Source organism: Chlorocebus sabaeus, chromosome 14, assembly GCF_047675955.1.
Source record: "Chlorocebus sabaeus isolate Y175 chromosome 14, mChlSab1.0.hap1, whole genome shotgun sequence".
Lineage (NCBI taxonomy): Eukaryota > Metazoa > Chordata > Mammalia > Primates > Cercopithecidae > Chlorocebus > Chlorocebus sabaeus.
This window is the reverse complement of record NC_132917.1, coordinates 8,617,133-8,632,147: the sequence shown is the minus strand read 5'-3', so window position 1 is coordinate 8,632,147 and position 15,015 is coordinate 8,617,133. Positions and strand designations below refer to the sequence as shown.

At 46.8% G+C, this 15,015-nt stretch overlaps 1 protein-coding gene across 1 annotated transcript in view; it reads left to right on the top strand.

The window, feature by feature from the left end:
* The window catches only part of LOC103221024 (uncharacterized), a 41,766-nt gene that overhangs the window by 13,182 nt on the left and 13,569 nt on the right, over positions 1–15,015 (top strand). The window contains exons 4-7 of the mRNA XM_073022708.1: positions 3,046–3,142; positions 5,622–5,811; positions 8,113–8,210; positions 13,592–14,378. Of these exons, the coding sequence (XP_072878809.1) occupies positions 3,046–3,142; positions 5,622–5,811; positions 8,113–8,210; positions 13,592–14,378 (1,172 nt within the window). The remainder of the gene's footprint in view (positions 1–3,045; positions 3,143–5,621; positions 5,812–8,112; positions 8,211–13,591; positions 14,379–15,015) is intronic.

The following is a 15,015-nucleotide window of genomic DNA, read 5'->3' as shown; positions in this document are numbered from 1 at the left end:
ACGAGCCACTGTGCCAACCATTACGTGTCTGAAGCAAGGTGGAATCCAAACTTAAGACCAGTCACCCATGGTCCACATTCTTGCAGCACAGTCTTTATTCCTGCAGGGCACACACGCTGACTTGCATGGTTGTCAGTTGTGGTGGCGTCTCTCCCCACACCTGAGCTCCTTATGCTCATCTGACACCAGGACCCTGGGTGCTCAGTGTTTGCTGGGCTCCAGGACTCATTTGAATGTCACCTCAGGTCATGGCAAAAGTCTCAGGTGCGCTGTGCAGCTAGAATTCAGATGGAAAGGGCCTTGAGGAGTGAATTGGAGCTTGAGCTTCCATCTCGTGCAGGAAGCTCTTCTTCTGCAGCATCCCCAGTGCAGGACCCTATGGCCCCTCCTGGAGCCTGTCTAGGGCAAGAACTCATGAAGTTCTGATTTAGTCCAGCGCATTTATTCACACACTTGACACCTATGTATTGCCTGCTTACCATGTGCCAGGCACTGTGCTAGACCCTGGGATATAGCAGCCTGTTAGGCAGACTGAACTGCTGTCACCTGTTAACCTCAGTCAGGTGTGGAACTTCATTACTGTGGCTCAATTGTGTCTCCCAACACTCATGTGTTGAAAATTTAATCCCCGGTGAAGCAGTGTTGAGAGGTGGGACTTTTAAGAGCTGATTAGGTCATGGGGACTCTGGCCTCACGAATGGATTAATGTCGTTTTTGTGGGAGGGGACTTAGTGGAGGGTGGGTTTGTTATCCAAGCAAGTTTGACTTGAATTCACCCTCTCTTGCTCTCCTACTGTATTAGCCCATTCTCACATTGCTATAAAGAACTACCTGAGACTGGGTAATTTTTAAAGAAAAGATGTTTAATTGGCACATGGTTCCACAGAAAGTATGGCTGGGGAGGCCTCAGGAAGCTTATAATCATGGCAGGAGGTGAAGGGGAAGCTGACACGTCATATCGTGTATGGAATTGGTTCCTTCCAGTGGGTTCTTGGTCTCGCTGACTTCAAGAATGAAGCTGTGGATCTTCGCAGTGTTACAGCTCTTAAAGATGGTGTGTCTGGAGTTTATTCCTTGAGATGTGTCCAGAGTTTCTTCCTTCAGGTGGGTTCGTGGTCTCGCTGACTTCAAGAATGAAGCCACGGACCTTCACAGTGAGTGTTACAGCTCTTAAAGGTGGTGTGGACCCAAAGAGTGAGCAGCAGCAAGATTTATTGTGAAGAGCGAAAGAACAAAGCTTCCACAGCGTGGAAGGGGACCCAAGCAGGTTGCCACTGCTGGTTGGGGTGGCCAGCTTTTATTCCCTTATTTGTCCCCAGCCATGTCCTGCTGATTGGTCTACTTTACAGAGTGCTGATTGGTCCATTTTACAGAGTGCTGATTGGTGCATTTGCAATCTTTTAGCTAGACACAGAGCGCTGATTGGTGCATTTTTACGGAGTGCTTATTGGTGCATTTACAATCCTTAAGCTAGACAGAGAGCGCTGATTGGTGCGTTTTTAAAGAGTGCTGATTGGTGTGTTTACAATCCTTTAGCTAGACAGAAAAGTTCTCCAAGTCCCCACTCGACCTAGGAAGTCCAGCTGGCTTAACCTCTCACTATATGGCTGGAGCAAGAGGAAGAGAGTGAAGGGGGAGGTGCTACACACTTTCATACAACCAGAGCTTGTGAGAATTCACTCACTATCACAAGAACAGCAAGGAGGAAATCCACTCCCATGACCCAGTCACCTCCTGCCCGACCCCTCCTCCAACATTGAGGATTACAATTCAACATGAGATTTGGGTGAGGATGCAGATCCAAACCATATCATCCACCTTCTGCATGGGAGGACACAACCCTCACCAGATGCTGGTGCTGTGCTCTTGAACTTCCCAGCCTCCAGAACCATGAGCCGAATAAATTTCTGTTCATTATAAATTACCCCCATCTGTGGACAAGATGCTCATTACAAATGCTAAATTATGGAGAGGAACATCTTCTGTAGTTGAGGGAACTCCCAGCTTCCATGCTACGCTTCCTCGTGGCAGTGGAAGATAGATAGCCTCCCATTAGCCCATCACATTCCTGATCTTCACTTTAAAAAGTGGCAGGTCCTCAGGCCATCCACATCAGAACCTACAATGCCTAAGGCATTGGGAGCTGCCCACCCTTCCTCTAATGGAAGCCCCAAAGTGTCACAATCTGCAGAAACATTCAGGACATAAGAGACACACTGCTCTGTGTATGGATGTCAGGCCAGGTCTTTCCTGTTACTCAGGGATCTTCATGAGAACTTGCTGTGAGAAGCCAGTTTCAAAGTCCTCACTGACTGATTGTGCAGGCTTGGTTGCATTTCCCTATGAGCAGGGGCAGTCATATGCATTGGTTCTCAGCCTGCATTAGTTTTCTGTCACTGCCATTATAAATCACCACAGACTGAGCAGCTTAAAATGACACAAATTTAGTGTCTTACAATCCTGTAGATCAGGAGCCTTACACAGGTCTTGCAGGGTGTGAGCAGGGCTGTGCTTCTCCTGGAGGCTCTAGGAGAGAACTTGTTTCCTTGCCTTTTCCCGCTTCTAGAGGCCGCCTCCCTCCATCTACAAACCCAGCAGTATTGCAGTATCTGACCCTTCCTCTGTGGCCTGCTCTAACTATGGATGAAAAAGATCCTCTGTTTTTAAAGACTCCTGTGATTAGACTCAGCCCGCCTGATAATCCAAGAGAATCTCCCCAGCCCAAATCTGTGCCCTTTGTCTCGGTTGCAAGGTCCCTTTGTCATGTGAGGGGAACACATCAGGAGGTTCTGCAGAGGAAGGCATGTGCATCTTTGGGAGGATACTTCTGCCTGCCACACATGATTGTTTTCCCACCTCTCTCACTCATCTCTGCAGCTTCACTGCTCAGGTTTTACTCCAGAATCCCATTTACTCCCAAATCCAAATTCAGGAAGTTTCTAAAGGATCACTTTCCCTGCCTGGCATGGCCGCTCTGCCCCTGTATGTCCTGCGAGCCCATGCTGGTCTCCCTCCTCTTCTATCATCATTTCGTTGCCTCTTCAGGCTTCTGCCCCTGAAGTTCCCACCCTTTCCTCGTCCAATGATTGGCCAGATGCCAGAGCCGCTCACTGAGCTCAGTTTCGATGCCACTCACCTGGTGGTGTGTGTTTCACTGTGTTCTCCACTCCCAATGGCTCCATTGAGGCAATTCTTGCTTCCTGACATGTAATCATGGGTTTCAAGGCTGAGAACTTAAATTCACTCTCTCAACATAGCACAGGGCACATAAATCCTTAATATTCGCTTTACTTTTTGACTGACTAACCAAAAAAAATGATAAGAAGAGGACAAAAGGTGGGGGGTAGAGATTCTGAGGACCAGGAATCATGATGTATAGAGGCTGCCTTAATGTTTTTTCCTCATTCAGTCAATCAGTGCTTGTGGTTAATTTCAGTACATAAAATATTGGTTGATTATAAAATAATGCAAGTTAAATAACTTTTTTTTTTTTTTGAGACAGGGTCTCACTTTATCACAGAGACTGGAGTGCAGTGGCACAATCATGGCTCACTGCAGCCTCCACCTCCCAGGGCTCAAGTGATCCTCCCATCTCAGCCTCCCAAGTAGCTGGGACTACAGGCAGGGCACCATGCCTGGCTTTTTTTGTTTTTTTAAATAGAGATGGGGTCTCATTTTGTTGCCCAGGCTGGTCTCCAACTCTTGGGCTCAGGTGATCCGCCTGCCTTGGCCTCTCAAAGTGTTGGGATTACAGGTGTGAACCACTGTGCCCAGCCAGGAATTTTTAGTAAACATTAAAATTGAACATTAAAATCACCCATAGTCACACAAAGGGACCACTATTAGTTTCTAAAAATGTTTTCCTCCAGTCATAGCTTGCTCCTACCCACATGTGCCCTTTCTGTTTATACACAGAAAAAAAGTGGGCATTTATTTAACAGAAATAGAATTAGACCATTTCACGGGTGATTAATGAAACAAAGGGTGGAATAATGCATAAGAGAGTGATATTGCAAGAAATTTTAAAACTGAAAGTGTGTATTCTGCAAAGGGAAAAAGTTTTGAGAAAAAGTTGAATTATTTTTGAGTCCCTAGGATGACAATAGAAATGTGTGGTCAGGACGGGCACGGTGGCTCACGCCTGTAATCCCAACACTTTGGGAGGCCAAGGCGGGTGGATCCCCTGAGGTCAGGAGTTCAAGACCAGCCTGGCCAACATGGCGAAACCCCCTCTCTACTCAAAATACAAAAATAAGCCAGGCGTGGTGGCACACGCCTATAATCCCAGCAACTCGGGAGGCTGAGACAGGAGAATTGATTGAACCCAGGAGTCGGAGGTTGCAGTGAGCCAAGACAGTGCCATTGCACTTTAGCCTGGGTGATAGAGCAAGACTCCGTCTCAAATAACAAAAAAGAAAAAAAAAAAAGAAAAAAAGAAAAGAAAAGAAAAAAGAAATGTGTGGTCAATGAGTCATTCAACTTTAGGGTACTTTGCAGCCTGATCATGACAGTTACTAAAACCCTAAGAGAAATAATCCAAATGAAGTGTGGAAACAAATTCGCCTAACATGCTGAGTTTGTGCAAACAATACTTACCTTCAGTTTAGTAACGTGGTCTACTTTGCAACAGTTTCTAAGAATTGTGAAGTATGGCTTTTTTTCTTCCTTTCCTCCCAGAAATTGCCCACATGATTCATGATTGCTTAGTGAGACAGTCCTCTGAGGAACGTCTTCATTTTACTCAGCCCTTCTGACATAGCGCTCCATAAAAAAGCAGGGACAACCTGTCCCTCTATAACAAATGGGGTAAGCACTGGCAGAGGTTCCTCTGATGCACACTGTTCTATTCATTTCCTTAGTTACAATACTTACGTTGGTGCAAAAGTACTTGTGGTGTTTGCCATTAAAAGTGATGGCAAAAAACCGGAAATAATTTTGCACCAACTTAATAATTACCAGGAATAATTTCAGTTGCTGCAAAGCCATTGTGATAAAACAAGTTGTGATTTAAATTTTATAATGTGAAGTTCGGGTGCCATAATTTTGACAACTTTATATTGACACAGTATTATTAAATCAATAATAACAACAAATGTGTAACCTATAAATGAGAAACATTAAAAGAAATTCGACTGCTAAATAGTTTGATTCCATCACTCCCCTGCGCAAAGCTTTCCAAGTTCCCAGCTTACACAAAGGCCAAAGCTCTTAGGCAGCCTGTGAGGCTGGGTGTGATCGGCCTCCCCGACCCTGTCCGTTCTCCTAGCACTGGGTCCCTGGCTGCCTTGCTCCGGCCCACTGTCCCCCACCAGCGCCCCCCCAACTCCCCCACCACTCACCACTCTCCCCCAGCCTTCCCCCAACCAGTCCCCACCCCCCACCCCCACCACCCTACCCCCACCTCCCCAACAGCCCTCCCCCGCCCCTGTACCAGCCCCCACCGGCCCCCCACCGGCCCCCTCCCCCACTCTACCAGCCCCCTCCCCCTGCCCCCCACCAGCCCTCCCCCACTCCTCGCCAGCCCTCACTGCCCCCACGGCCCCCCATCAGCCCCCACCAGCCCCCAACCCCCTCCACGCCCCCCCCCCGTCACCACTCCCACTGCCCCTCACGGCCATCAGGTGGGACTTCCCTGGATCGCTGGGAAGTCGCCGCCGCCGGGCCTTTGCACGGGCCGCACCCGCTGCGGATTCCCCTTCCCACAGATTCTGCGCGTTCGGCTGCTCCTGTTGTCCACGGTGCTCTCCTGGAGCCTGGGGTACCAGTCAGGGCCCTGTCCGGAGACAGAAACCCCCCGAGCTCTCACAGAGAGTAAGTTTGCTAACTAGCTAGAATGTGTTAACTGCGGGGCTGAACAAACAGCACTCCAAGCTGTCACCGAGGCAGTGCCGCAGGCAGCATCCCCGCTAGGATGAGGGAGCAGAGGGGAAAGGCGGGAATGACTGAAGCTCAGAAGCTGGAGGAGGGTCCCCGTGCCCGGGACGCAGAGCCTCTATGCAGGGGCCGCAGGCTCCGGGACGGGGGCATCAGGCTTGTCCTCTGAGCGTGGGGAAAAGCGCAGTCTGGATTCAGGCGCAGCCACAGGGAGGCCAGGGTGAAGAGGTGCTGGGCGGGGTTGCTGAGACCCCCAGGTGGACGGGAAGCCTCCTGGGAAGCACACGGGCTACGGCCGCTCCCTCCTCCCGCCGCCCCCCTGCAGCTGCTCTCTCACGCCCCCCACGGGCCATGGTAACACCGAGTCAGCTGAGCTCGGCAGGGTCCAGGCAACCGGAGGTTGAGGACGGAAGACAACACCTTCATGCTGGTCACCTAGGATCTCTCTCCTCTTTCCCTGCTTTATTTGTCTTCGAATGCATACGAGACACACTCATGGTCTGTCTCCCATTGCTGGAATGCAAGTTCCCTAGGGGCAGGGATCCCGGCTGTTTCATCCCAGTGTCTGCAGCACCTAGAGCCACGCCTGGCGCAGTTCCATGCATGTTTGCCGAATAAATTACTACATCAATGTAACTGCATCGACACATCAGAGGCTTTCCGTCGGAAGAGGGGTCCCCTTGTTTTTGCAGGAGCAGCTCGCTGGGGTGGATGTTTTGTTGCTGTAGACAATAGATTATACAATAAAAATAATTAGCAGGAAGAGTCCTGCTTTTTACCCCTTGGCCTGTGTGAGTTGGCATTGCCCTGCAGCAAACGCGGTTTGCAGGGAGGGCACTCAAGGGCATCTACTTGTTTGGGGATGATTCCCTAAAAGTCATCGTCAGGTACAAAGCCGGGACTTGACAAACTTGTCCAAAAATTTCCTTCCCAGTCAAGATATTTTTAGATTGGATCAACTTAACTGGTTTGGATTAAATTTAAACTTGAAATTTTCACTCTTTAAAATATTTTACTTCAGGCAATTAAAGTTTCAGTTGACATTTTTTAGGAGTCTTTTTTTTCCCTCCCCTGGTAGGCTTTGGCGAACTCGGGTAAAATTACAACATTAAGAATGGCCTTGCCCTTTTCTCTGCCTGACTTGCTTCCACAGGATTTTGAAACATCAAATATTGAAGAATTGTGTGTTTAAGAACTTTCTCTCAGAACTGATGAAACTTATTTAGAGCTTATTTAGAAGATTATGTTTGTAAAATAAAACTTAAAAGCGTTGTCCCTAGGTGGAGAATTACTTAAAACTAAGACCACATTCCAAGAGGTGGCATAATCATATACGTGGAAATACGCACGTCATTCTACTTATAATGGCAGCGGGCAGAGGAGGAAGGGAAGCTAGGACATTCCTAGGCCTCGGCCACTTTTCTTTGCTGCCAAATGCTAAGATCCATGCTAGGCGCCCCTGTCATAGCGATGCAGACCTCAGTAGGTGTGAAAGTAGTTCAGAGCCAGAAGGGTGGGGAGTTCAACTGCTGTCTCAGTCAAGGTCAATCTTGAGGAAGTGAATGAGGGTGCCAAGCAGGGTGTCAGGAGGCCGGGGCCTTTTCAGAGAGTTGGGCAGTGGGGGTATCTCTGTGCTCCAGTAGACAGAGGACTGGGTTATTTTTCTAACTTACTTGTCACAAACATTCCCAAACGTATGCAAAAGGAGTGAACGGAGGACACCTATGTGCCTGTCACTCAGCGGTGACAGTGGCAGCATTTCACTATATCTGTCTCATCCAGCCCTACTCCCTTTTTCTTTTTCTGGAGGATTTTAAAGCAAACATTATATAGTATGTCATTTCTCCTTACAAACTTCAGTATGCATCTCAAAAATACCAATTTCACACATAATGAAACAAAATCTTTAATATTATATAATACCCACCCCTCACTCAAATTTCCCCAGCAATCTAAAAAAAAAAAAGTCCCTTTAGAGTTTCAGGATCCAGACAAATCCCATTCATTGCATTTGGTGATGGTATTTTAAGTGTTTTTAGTGCTTGGCCTCTGCTGCTTCGTCATCGCCTTGTTGGGAAGGTTGGGCCGGTTGTTCAAGAATACTCTGTTCCGGGTTTGTCTGAAGGCTTCCTGCGATCCCATTTCGCTTGCTCTTTCCTGTTTCCCATAGACAAGAAGTTAGGTCTCAGGGATTGATGTTACCCCAGATTGAATTTTTACTCATTTCTTTTCCCTAAGAATACTTCATAGGAAGTGTCGCTGACGTCGATCATGTCCCATCAGGAGGTACTTCATGGCCAGTTGATTGTTTTTTAGAGATTGATCAGTGGGTTCAGGTGATCATTTCTTTATTAACAGCCTGATTATTTCATTACAAAATTTCCGTCAACCTTACACTTTCTGAGTTTACTAAATTTTGACGATCATGGTCTAAATCAGTTACAACTTTAGTTACCACGTTACAGTGACTACACTCATTGTTAGGGATTCAACATGGCGACTTTCTAACTCTTTCGATCGTGGTTATCTGAAATCCAGCTCGTACTGGAAAGGCAGGAAAGTGCTGAATTATTTCTCTTTAATTCTCCATTTTTAGAATGTGCTGGTGCCCTAGAAACCTCCATTGGTATCCAAAGCGTTTTTGCTTTATTTTTGTCTCCTCTTTATTTTTAGTTTTACTTCCTGTCCTAGATCGGGAATCAGCCATTTCTCCAAAAAACTCTGGTTCCTTTTAGTGGTGAGTGGTATTGGATGGTACAAACTGGTGTAAGCGGGTGCTTATTATCACCTGGATGTCATTGCTTCTGGCATTTTCAGTGGAAAGCTATAAAAATATATTTTTAAAAAGAAGAAAAATACATTTAAGTTGATATTTTCAGTTCAAATATAAGATTTCAGAGCTTTTACTTCTTGAACGTTATATTTCATTTCTCTTACATTGAAAATCTTGGTTCCTAATGACATTAGTATAATTACTTCTTTGCTTATCCTACAATATACATATAATAGTTCAAAAGTAACAATACCAATATTATTACTAGTGATGTGACTACTAAATGAAGTTTATGATTTCTTTGCAGTTCCTTTTGTCCTTAGAATAGATTCGCTGGGAATGTACAGTGAAACTGTCGAAGGTCAGCTGGGGTCATTTTTCCTGTGTGCATGTTACTAACTTGAGACATAATTAGGTCCATTTGTTGTCATTTTTTTCCTCCTTACATATTGTTTGTAAAAGTTAATTTGTAAAAAGCACTTACATATCTCAAAGTCAAAACCATATGACAATATGCGTTCAGAAATACCACATTTAATACAATGTAATTGTAAAAATGGAGAATTAAAGAGAAATAAGTAAGCATTTTCCTGACTTTCCAGTATGAGCTGGATTTCAGACAACCATAACTGAAAGAGTTAGAAAGTCATGGAGTCTTTCTCTGTTGCCCAGGCGGGAGTGCAATGGTGCGATCTCAGCTCACTGCAACCTCTGCCTCCTGGGTTCAAGTGATTCTCCTGTCTCAGCCTTCTGAGTAGCTGCGATTACAGGCTCACACCGCCATGCCTGGGGGCTAATTTTTTTATTTTATTTTATTAGAGACAGGGTTTTACCGTGTTGCCCAGGCTGCTCTTGAACTCAGAGCTCAGGCAATCCATCTACCTCAGCCTGCCAAAGTGTTAGGATTACAGGCGTGAGCCACCACACCTGGCCACCATGTTGCAATTTCTAATGATGAACGTATTCACTGTAACGTGATAACTAAAGGAGTAGTTGATTTAGACAATGATCGTCAAAGTTTAGTAAACCCATTAAATGAAAGATTGACATGGAATGTACATCCAGAAATACTACAGTTAATACAATACTCCCTTTCTAACATTGCTTCCCCTACTCTATTCTAGCCTCTCCCATCAATAACCATTTTTATTTATTTTAGTTTTTTCTTCCACTTTATTTCTCTGAAAATATAAACAAATATGAATCTGTGTGTTACTATTACACTTTCCTTCTCATAGAAAAGCTAGCACACCACATACACTGTTCTGCATTAGGCATTCTTCACTGGACGCTTTGTTCTGGAAAGCCCATATCAGTATATAAAGATCTCCTCTTTACAGTACGTCACCATGTGTTAGTATACTATGTATTAGTATTCACCATGTATTAGTATTCCAAACAGTCCCAAATTGGGGTTGTTTCTAGTCATTTGCTATTAAAAACAATGCCAAATCTATTAACCTGGTGCATATAGTATTACATACTTTTGCAATGTAACTTTGGGATAGATTTCTAGGAGTGAGAAAGCTGGGTTAAAGAGTAAATGCATGTGCAATTTTGCTAGATATCACCACATTCCTCTGCACAGGGGTCGGAGTATTTTATCATCAACAATATACAAGATTGTTTCCCCCCCAGTCTTGTCAACAGGGTATATTGCCAAACTTTTGGATTTTTGCCCATTTGCTGGGTGAGAATTGTTATATGGTTTTTCATTTGCATTTGTATTATTATGGGTGAAATTGACCATCTTTTTGAATGCTTATAGGCTGTTGATTACTTTATCTGTGAACTCTATTGCTACTGTTTTCCTATTTCTAATTGTGTTGGATTTTTTTGTCTTAATTTTTAAAACATGTATATGTGGGCTGGGTGCAGTGACTTATACCTGTAATCCTGGCATTTTGGGAGGCCAAGGCAGGAGGATTGCTTGAGCCCAGGAGTTTGAGACCACCTGGGTAACATGGTGAGACCCTGCCTCTAAAAAAAAAAAAAAGAAAGAAAAAGTTAATCAGGCATGGTGGTGCACACTTGTAGTCCCAGCTACTTAGGAGGCTGAGGTGAGAGGGTCAACCAAGCCCAGGGAGGTTGAGGCTTCAGTGAGCCGTGATCAATGCCACTGCACTCCAGCCTGGGTGACAGAGACACCCTGTCTGAAACAAAACAAAACATGTATATGTGCAGAATATTAGCTTGACTAACAGCCTTTAAGATATGTCTAACATTTAAGTTGCTTGAATGTTTACTGTGACAGATTCCCTTCTACTGCCACAACCAGTTGGTACAGTCTGCCATACTTGTTGGAGTTTCTCTCTCTATCCTTTCTGTCTCTTACCTTGAGTTCATATTTATCTTATCTTTATCTCTCTGCTCATTCTGTATAATTTCTTCAGGTTCATCTTCCAGTTCATTAATTCTCTCTCCAGTAGTTTTTAATCTGGGTTTTATACACCATTGAGTTTTCAACTTCAATAACCATATGTGAGCACTTTGATGTTGTTCATTTTCAAATCTGCCCATTCGTTTATATATAATACTGTATATTGTGATTTTTTATGTTCTTGCTTAATTTTTGAATTTCTTTAATCATCTTAGTTGTGCTTACTTTATAGACATTTTAGATCTTTTGTTTCTAATCTTTCTCTTCATTTTAGCTACTGATTCTTTCATGGTAAATTGTTTTCAGTGTTTTTAAAATTTTTGAATTATAAACTGCCTTTCACCCAACCATGAAAATGTGAGAATTCTGTGTAGTCTGTATTGAGAAATTTTCTCTCCAGAGAAGCTTTGCATGTGCCACTTCCAAGCACTCCAGGGATATCACCAGCCAGAAACCCATTTGTGTTAATTTCTCAGCATCAAAATTTCTCAAACCAAGTGGGTAGTACATATTTGAATCTCCATTGCCCATAAGGGCATGTTTATGGGTAAAAATTTTCAGAGGAGATTTTCATTTCCCTCTTGAGCTCAGGCTCACACACAAGCTTCCTTATGATCTTCCTGAGCTAGTGAGTATTATTTTTTTCTAATCTATAACTGAGATTTCAGGCCTTCCAGGGTCCTGGGTGGTAGTATCAGTTTCAATGCCCTGCTTCAGAGGGTTGTAAAAACTTTTCTGTAATTTCTGTTTGGCCAATGCCCTAGTTTACTGGGACTGGTGCCCTCATTCAGGACTGCCACAAATGTGTGCACGCTCTTCCCACTTTCTATTGCGTCTTCCTTCAGGGCCTTTGGAAAATCTCCTTCCTGCCTTACAGGAAGTGCTCCTCACAGTGCAGTGCTCAGGCGGTGCTCCTCACAGTGCCTACTTTAGTCAGCAATAAACAAAACACATGTTGTTGAGCTTCTCAACTTATGCTGCCTCTGACTCAAATTATCTTTAATTAAATTAATTAACTTTCTGAGACAGGGTCTCGCTCTGTCACTCAGGCTGCAGTGCAGTGGCACAATCATGGCTCACTGCAGGCTTGACCTCCTGGGCTCAAAGATCCTCCCACCTCAGCCTCCTGAGTAGCTGGGACTATAGGCGTGCACTACCCCACCCAATTAACTTTTGTATTTTTAGTAGAGATGGGGTTTTGCCATGTTTCCCAGGCTGGTCTTGAACTCCAGGGCTCAAGTGATGCACCCACCTTGGCCTCCCAAAGTGCTGGGATTACAGGCGTGAGTCACCGCCTCTGGCCTTCAAATTATCTTTATGATGAAATAGAAAAACATCCAACACTTAGACAGGATCAGCATCCAGAAAGTTACTCAAAATCTGAAGCCCCTTTTCCAGTAGCAGAATGCATCAAAAATTGGAAGGATGTGTGGGGTGTCAAGCTGGAGGGATTGGGATGGCTCCGCACCTGCCCTGCAGAGAGCCACATAAATTATTAGCTGTGGATTTTAAAAACTCTATAAAGCAGCTCCTTATTGACAAGAATATTATTTTCTATTAGAGTCTACATCGTCACCCTCTACTTGAAAGTCCCTTTTATGTTCCTGAAAAAGCGCTGGACTGAGTTCATCTGTCCACTGCCTGGTTGTGTGCTGTTGTCTACTCACTGCTCACCTCTGAAATAGACAGACTACGTGTTAGCCTACCTTCAAGGATGTAGCCATGGTTTTGAAAGCCAAAATTAAATGTAAACTGACCTGCACATTTGTTGTTTGAGGTTAGTGTGATCTTGATTCAAAAACCAGTTACAGACAATACAAGAAAGTAAATCACAGTTCCATTTTCAAAAATCTCAAATAAAATATTGGCTAAGAGAATCCACGGTGGATATAAAAAGTAATAATACATGATGTTCACGTAGGAGTTATTTCAGAAATGCATGGCTAGTTCAGCATCAGAAACATCAGTGTAATCCACCAGAGAAAAATAATCAGTAAATGCAGTCAAAAGTATTTTACCAAGTTGACTCACAAATTATGATTTAAAATTCTAAAAAAAAAAACTCCTTCCAACAAGCCTAGCAATTGAAGGGCTCTTCCAAAAATTGAGAAACAGTATCTATTACAACAGAAGCCTACAGTCACATCCTAATGAATGGAGGAAATGTGATCGATTCTCATTAGGATTTGGAATAAGAAAAGGAGGCCAACTGCCACCTCCCACTGCTTTAACTAACACTGGCGTTCTTGGTTAATAGTTATTAAGCAGTTCAGAAAAATTAAAACAAAATTAAACAAAACCTCCAGGAAAGAGAAGGGAAAGCATTCTGACTTTCATGTGACTTCACAATTCATTTATCCCCACAGTCCAAGCATAGTCTCTTAGGGGCCAGGATCCTGTCTGATCTTTTAAAAAATCTCCGGGACAGCACCTAGCGTAGAGGTTGGCAGCAGGTACTAATTTGCAAAAGGGGACCCTGTCTATGCTATGCAGTAGTAAAGATGACATGAGATCCACACGTGGAAACGGCTGTACACACGCTGGAGCAGCACTCATTTGGAAAGGCCGCACTCCCCGGCGTTTTCTCCCGGGACCTCCTCCCACGGATTGCTCCTCGGGTTCCCAGTGCCCAGGCCCCAGGCCCACCAGGCCGCACGCGCGAGCCGCCGTCCTCGCACTGGCCAGCAGGTGGCGCCCGGGCTCCACGGCCGGAGTCGGGTAGCGCGTCGGGCGCCGCGGGAAGTCGCCTCCGAGAGGGGCCGCTGCGCCTCGGCGGCGGCTACCCGAGGTCCCGGGGCCAACGTCGCCAGCGGTGCCCGGCAGGGGCTTGGCAGGGCCCGGGTCGCCCCACGGTCCCGCCCTCACTGCTTCCGTCCGGGGACGCTCCCCAGGGCCGTCCGAGCGGACTACGCGCGGGTCCCCGTGACTGGGGGGCGAGCGTGGGGCCGGCGTCTGCGCCCCTCCCGGAGGCGAGGCCGGGGTCGGGTTGGGACCAGCGCGCGCTTCCCTCCCCGCCGCGCAGGGGTCGGCCAGGGCCGCGGCTGGCGACAGGTGGCGGGACCTGGGGGACAGGTCCGCGGGTAGCCTGGGGCGGGGAGCCGCCCCCACGGCCCTCAGAGCGCCCTCCGGGTATGATGATCAACCACACGACGGCCCCGCGCTGGCCCCGGCAGAGCCCAGTCCCCGGCGCAGCCCCGTCCCCGGCGCGGGTCCGCAGGGCGATCCGGGCGGCCGCGGCTCCACAGCCCCCGCCCTCCTCCAGCGGCAGCGCCCGCGGGGGCCGATCGGGGTCAGGGCGGGGAGACGCGCGGACTCCTCGGTGGCGTCGCCCGGACACCTGCTCGGCCCCAGGTGAGCCCCAGGTGAGCTGCTGCCCCACCCGGACCCCTTCCTCCCCGGGTTCGCGTCCACCTGGGACCCGCCTTCCAGAACCTCTCGGCCCACCTAGCGCCCTGGGACCGAAAACGCAGACCGGTCCAGAGCACGTGGCTGCCCGCGGTCTCTGGCTTGGAAGGGCTTCTGCCCGCTCTGCCTCTTCCTTCCAGTCCAGGGCGGCCGTCAAGGCTGAGGGCGATTGAAAAGTCCGGGAAAATGCGCCAGGCCCAGCCCGGTCTCCGGAGGCCTGGGGGTGGGTGGGGTTGGGGGGTGCTAAAGGTGTGGACGAAGGCGAAGCCAAGGAGGCATCAGGAGCCTGGGGCCAGGTGACAGCTGAGTTCCCTGGGCAAATAGTAACCCTCGGGTGTTTCTGCCTTCCCTTAAATCTGAAATCATGTTCTGAATTCTGTACAGCTTTCTTTCCTTCTCCTGATTAACTTTCATTTACTCCAGAGAAGCGTCTTAACGCCCACTCACACAGGTAGTCCTTCCACACTCCCAGACTCACAACCACAACTCATTCTTGGCTTTAAACTCAGCCCTAAGGCACAGAACCAAGCTTTCCCTTCAGGACTCAGAGGCATTTCTGTGCTCAAAGCCTCCCCAGTCCCTG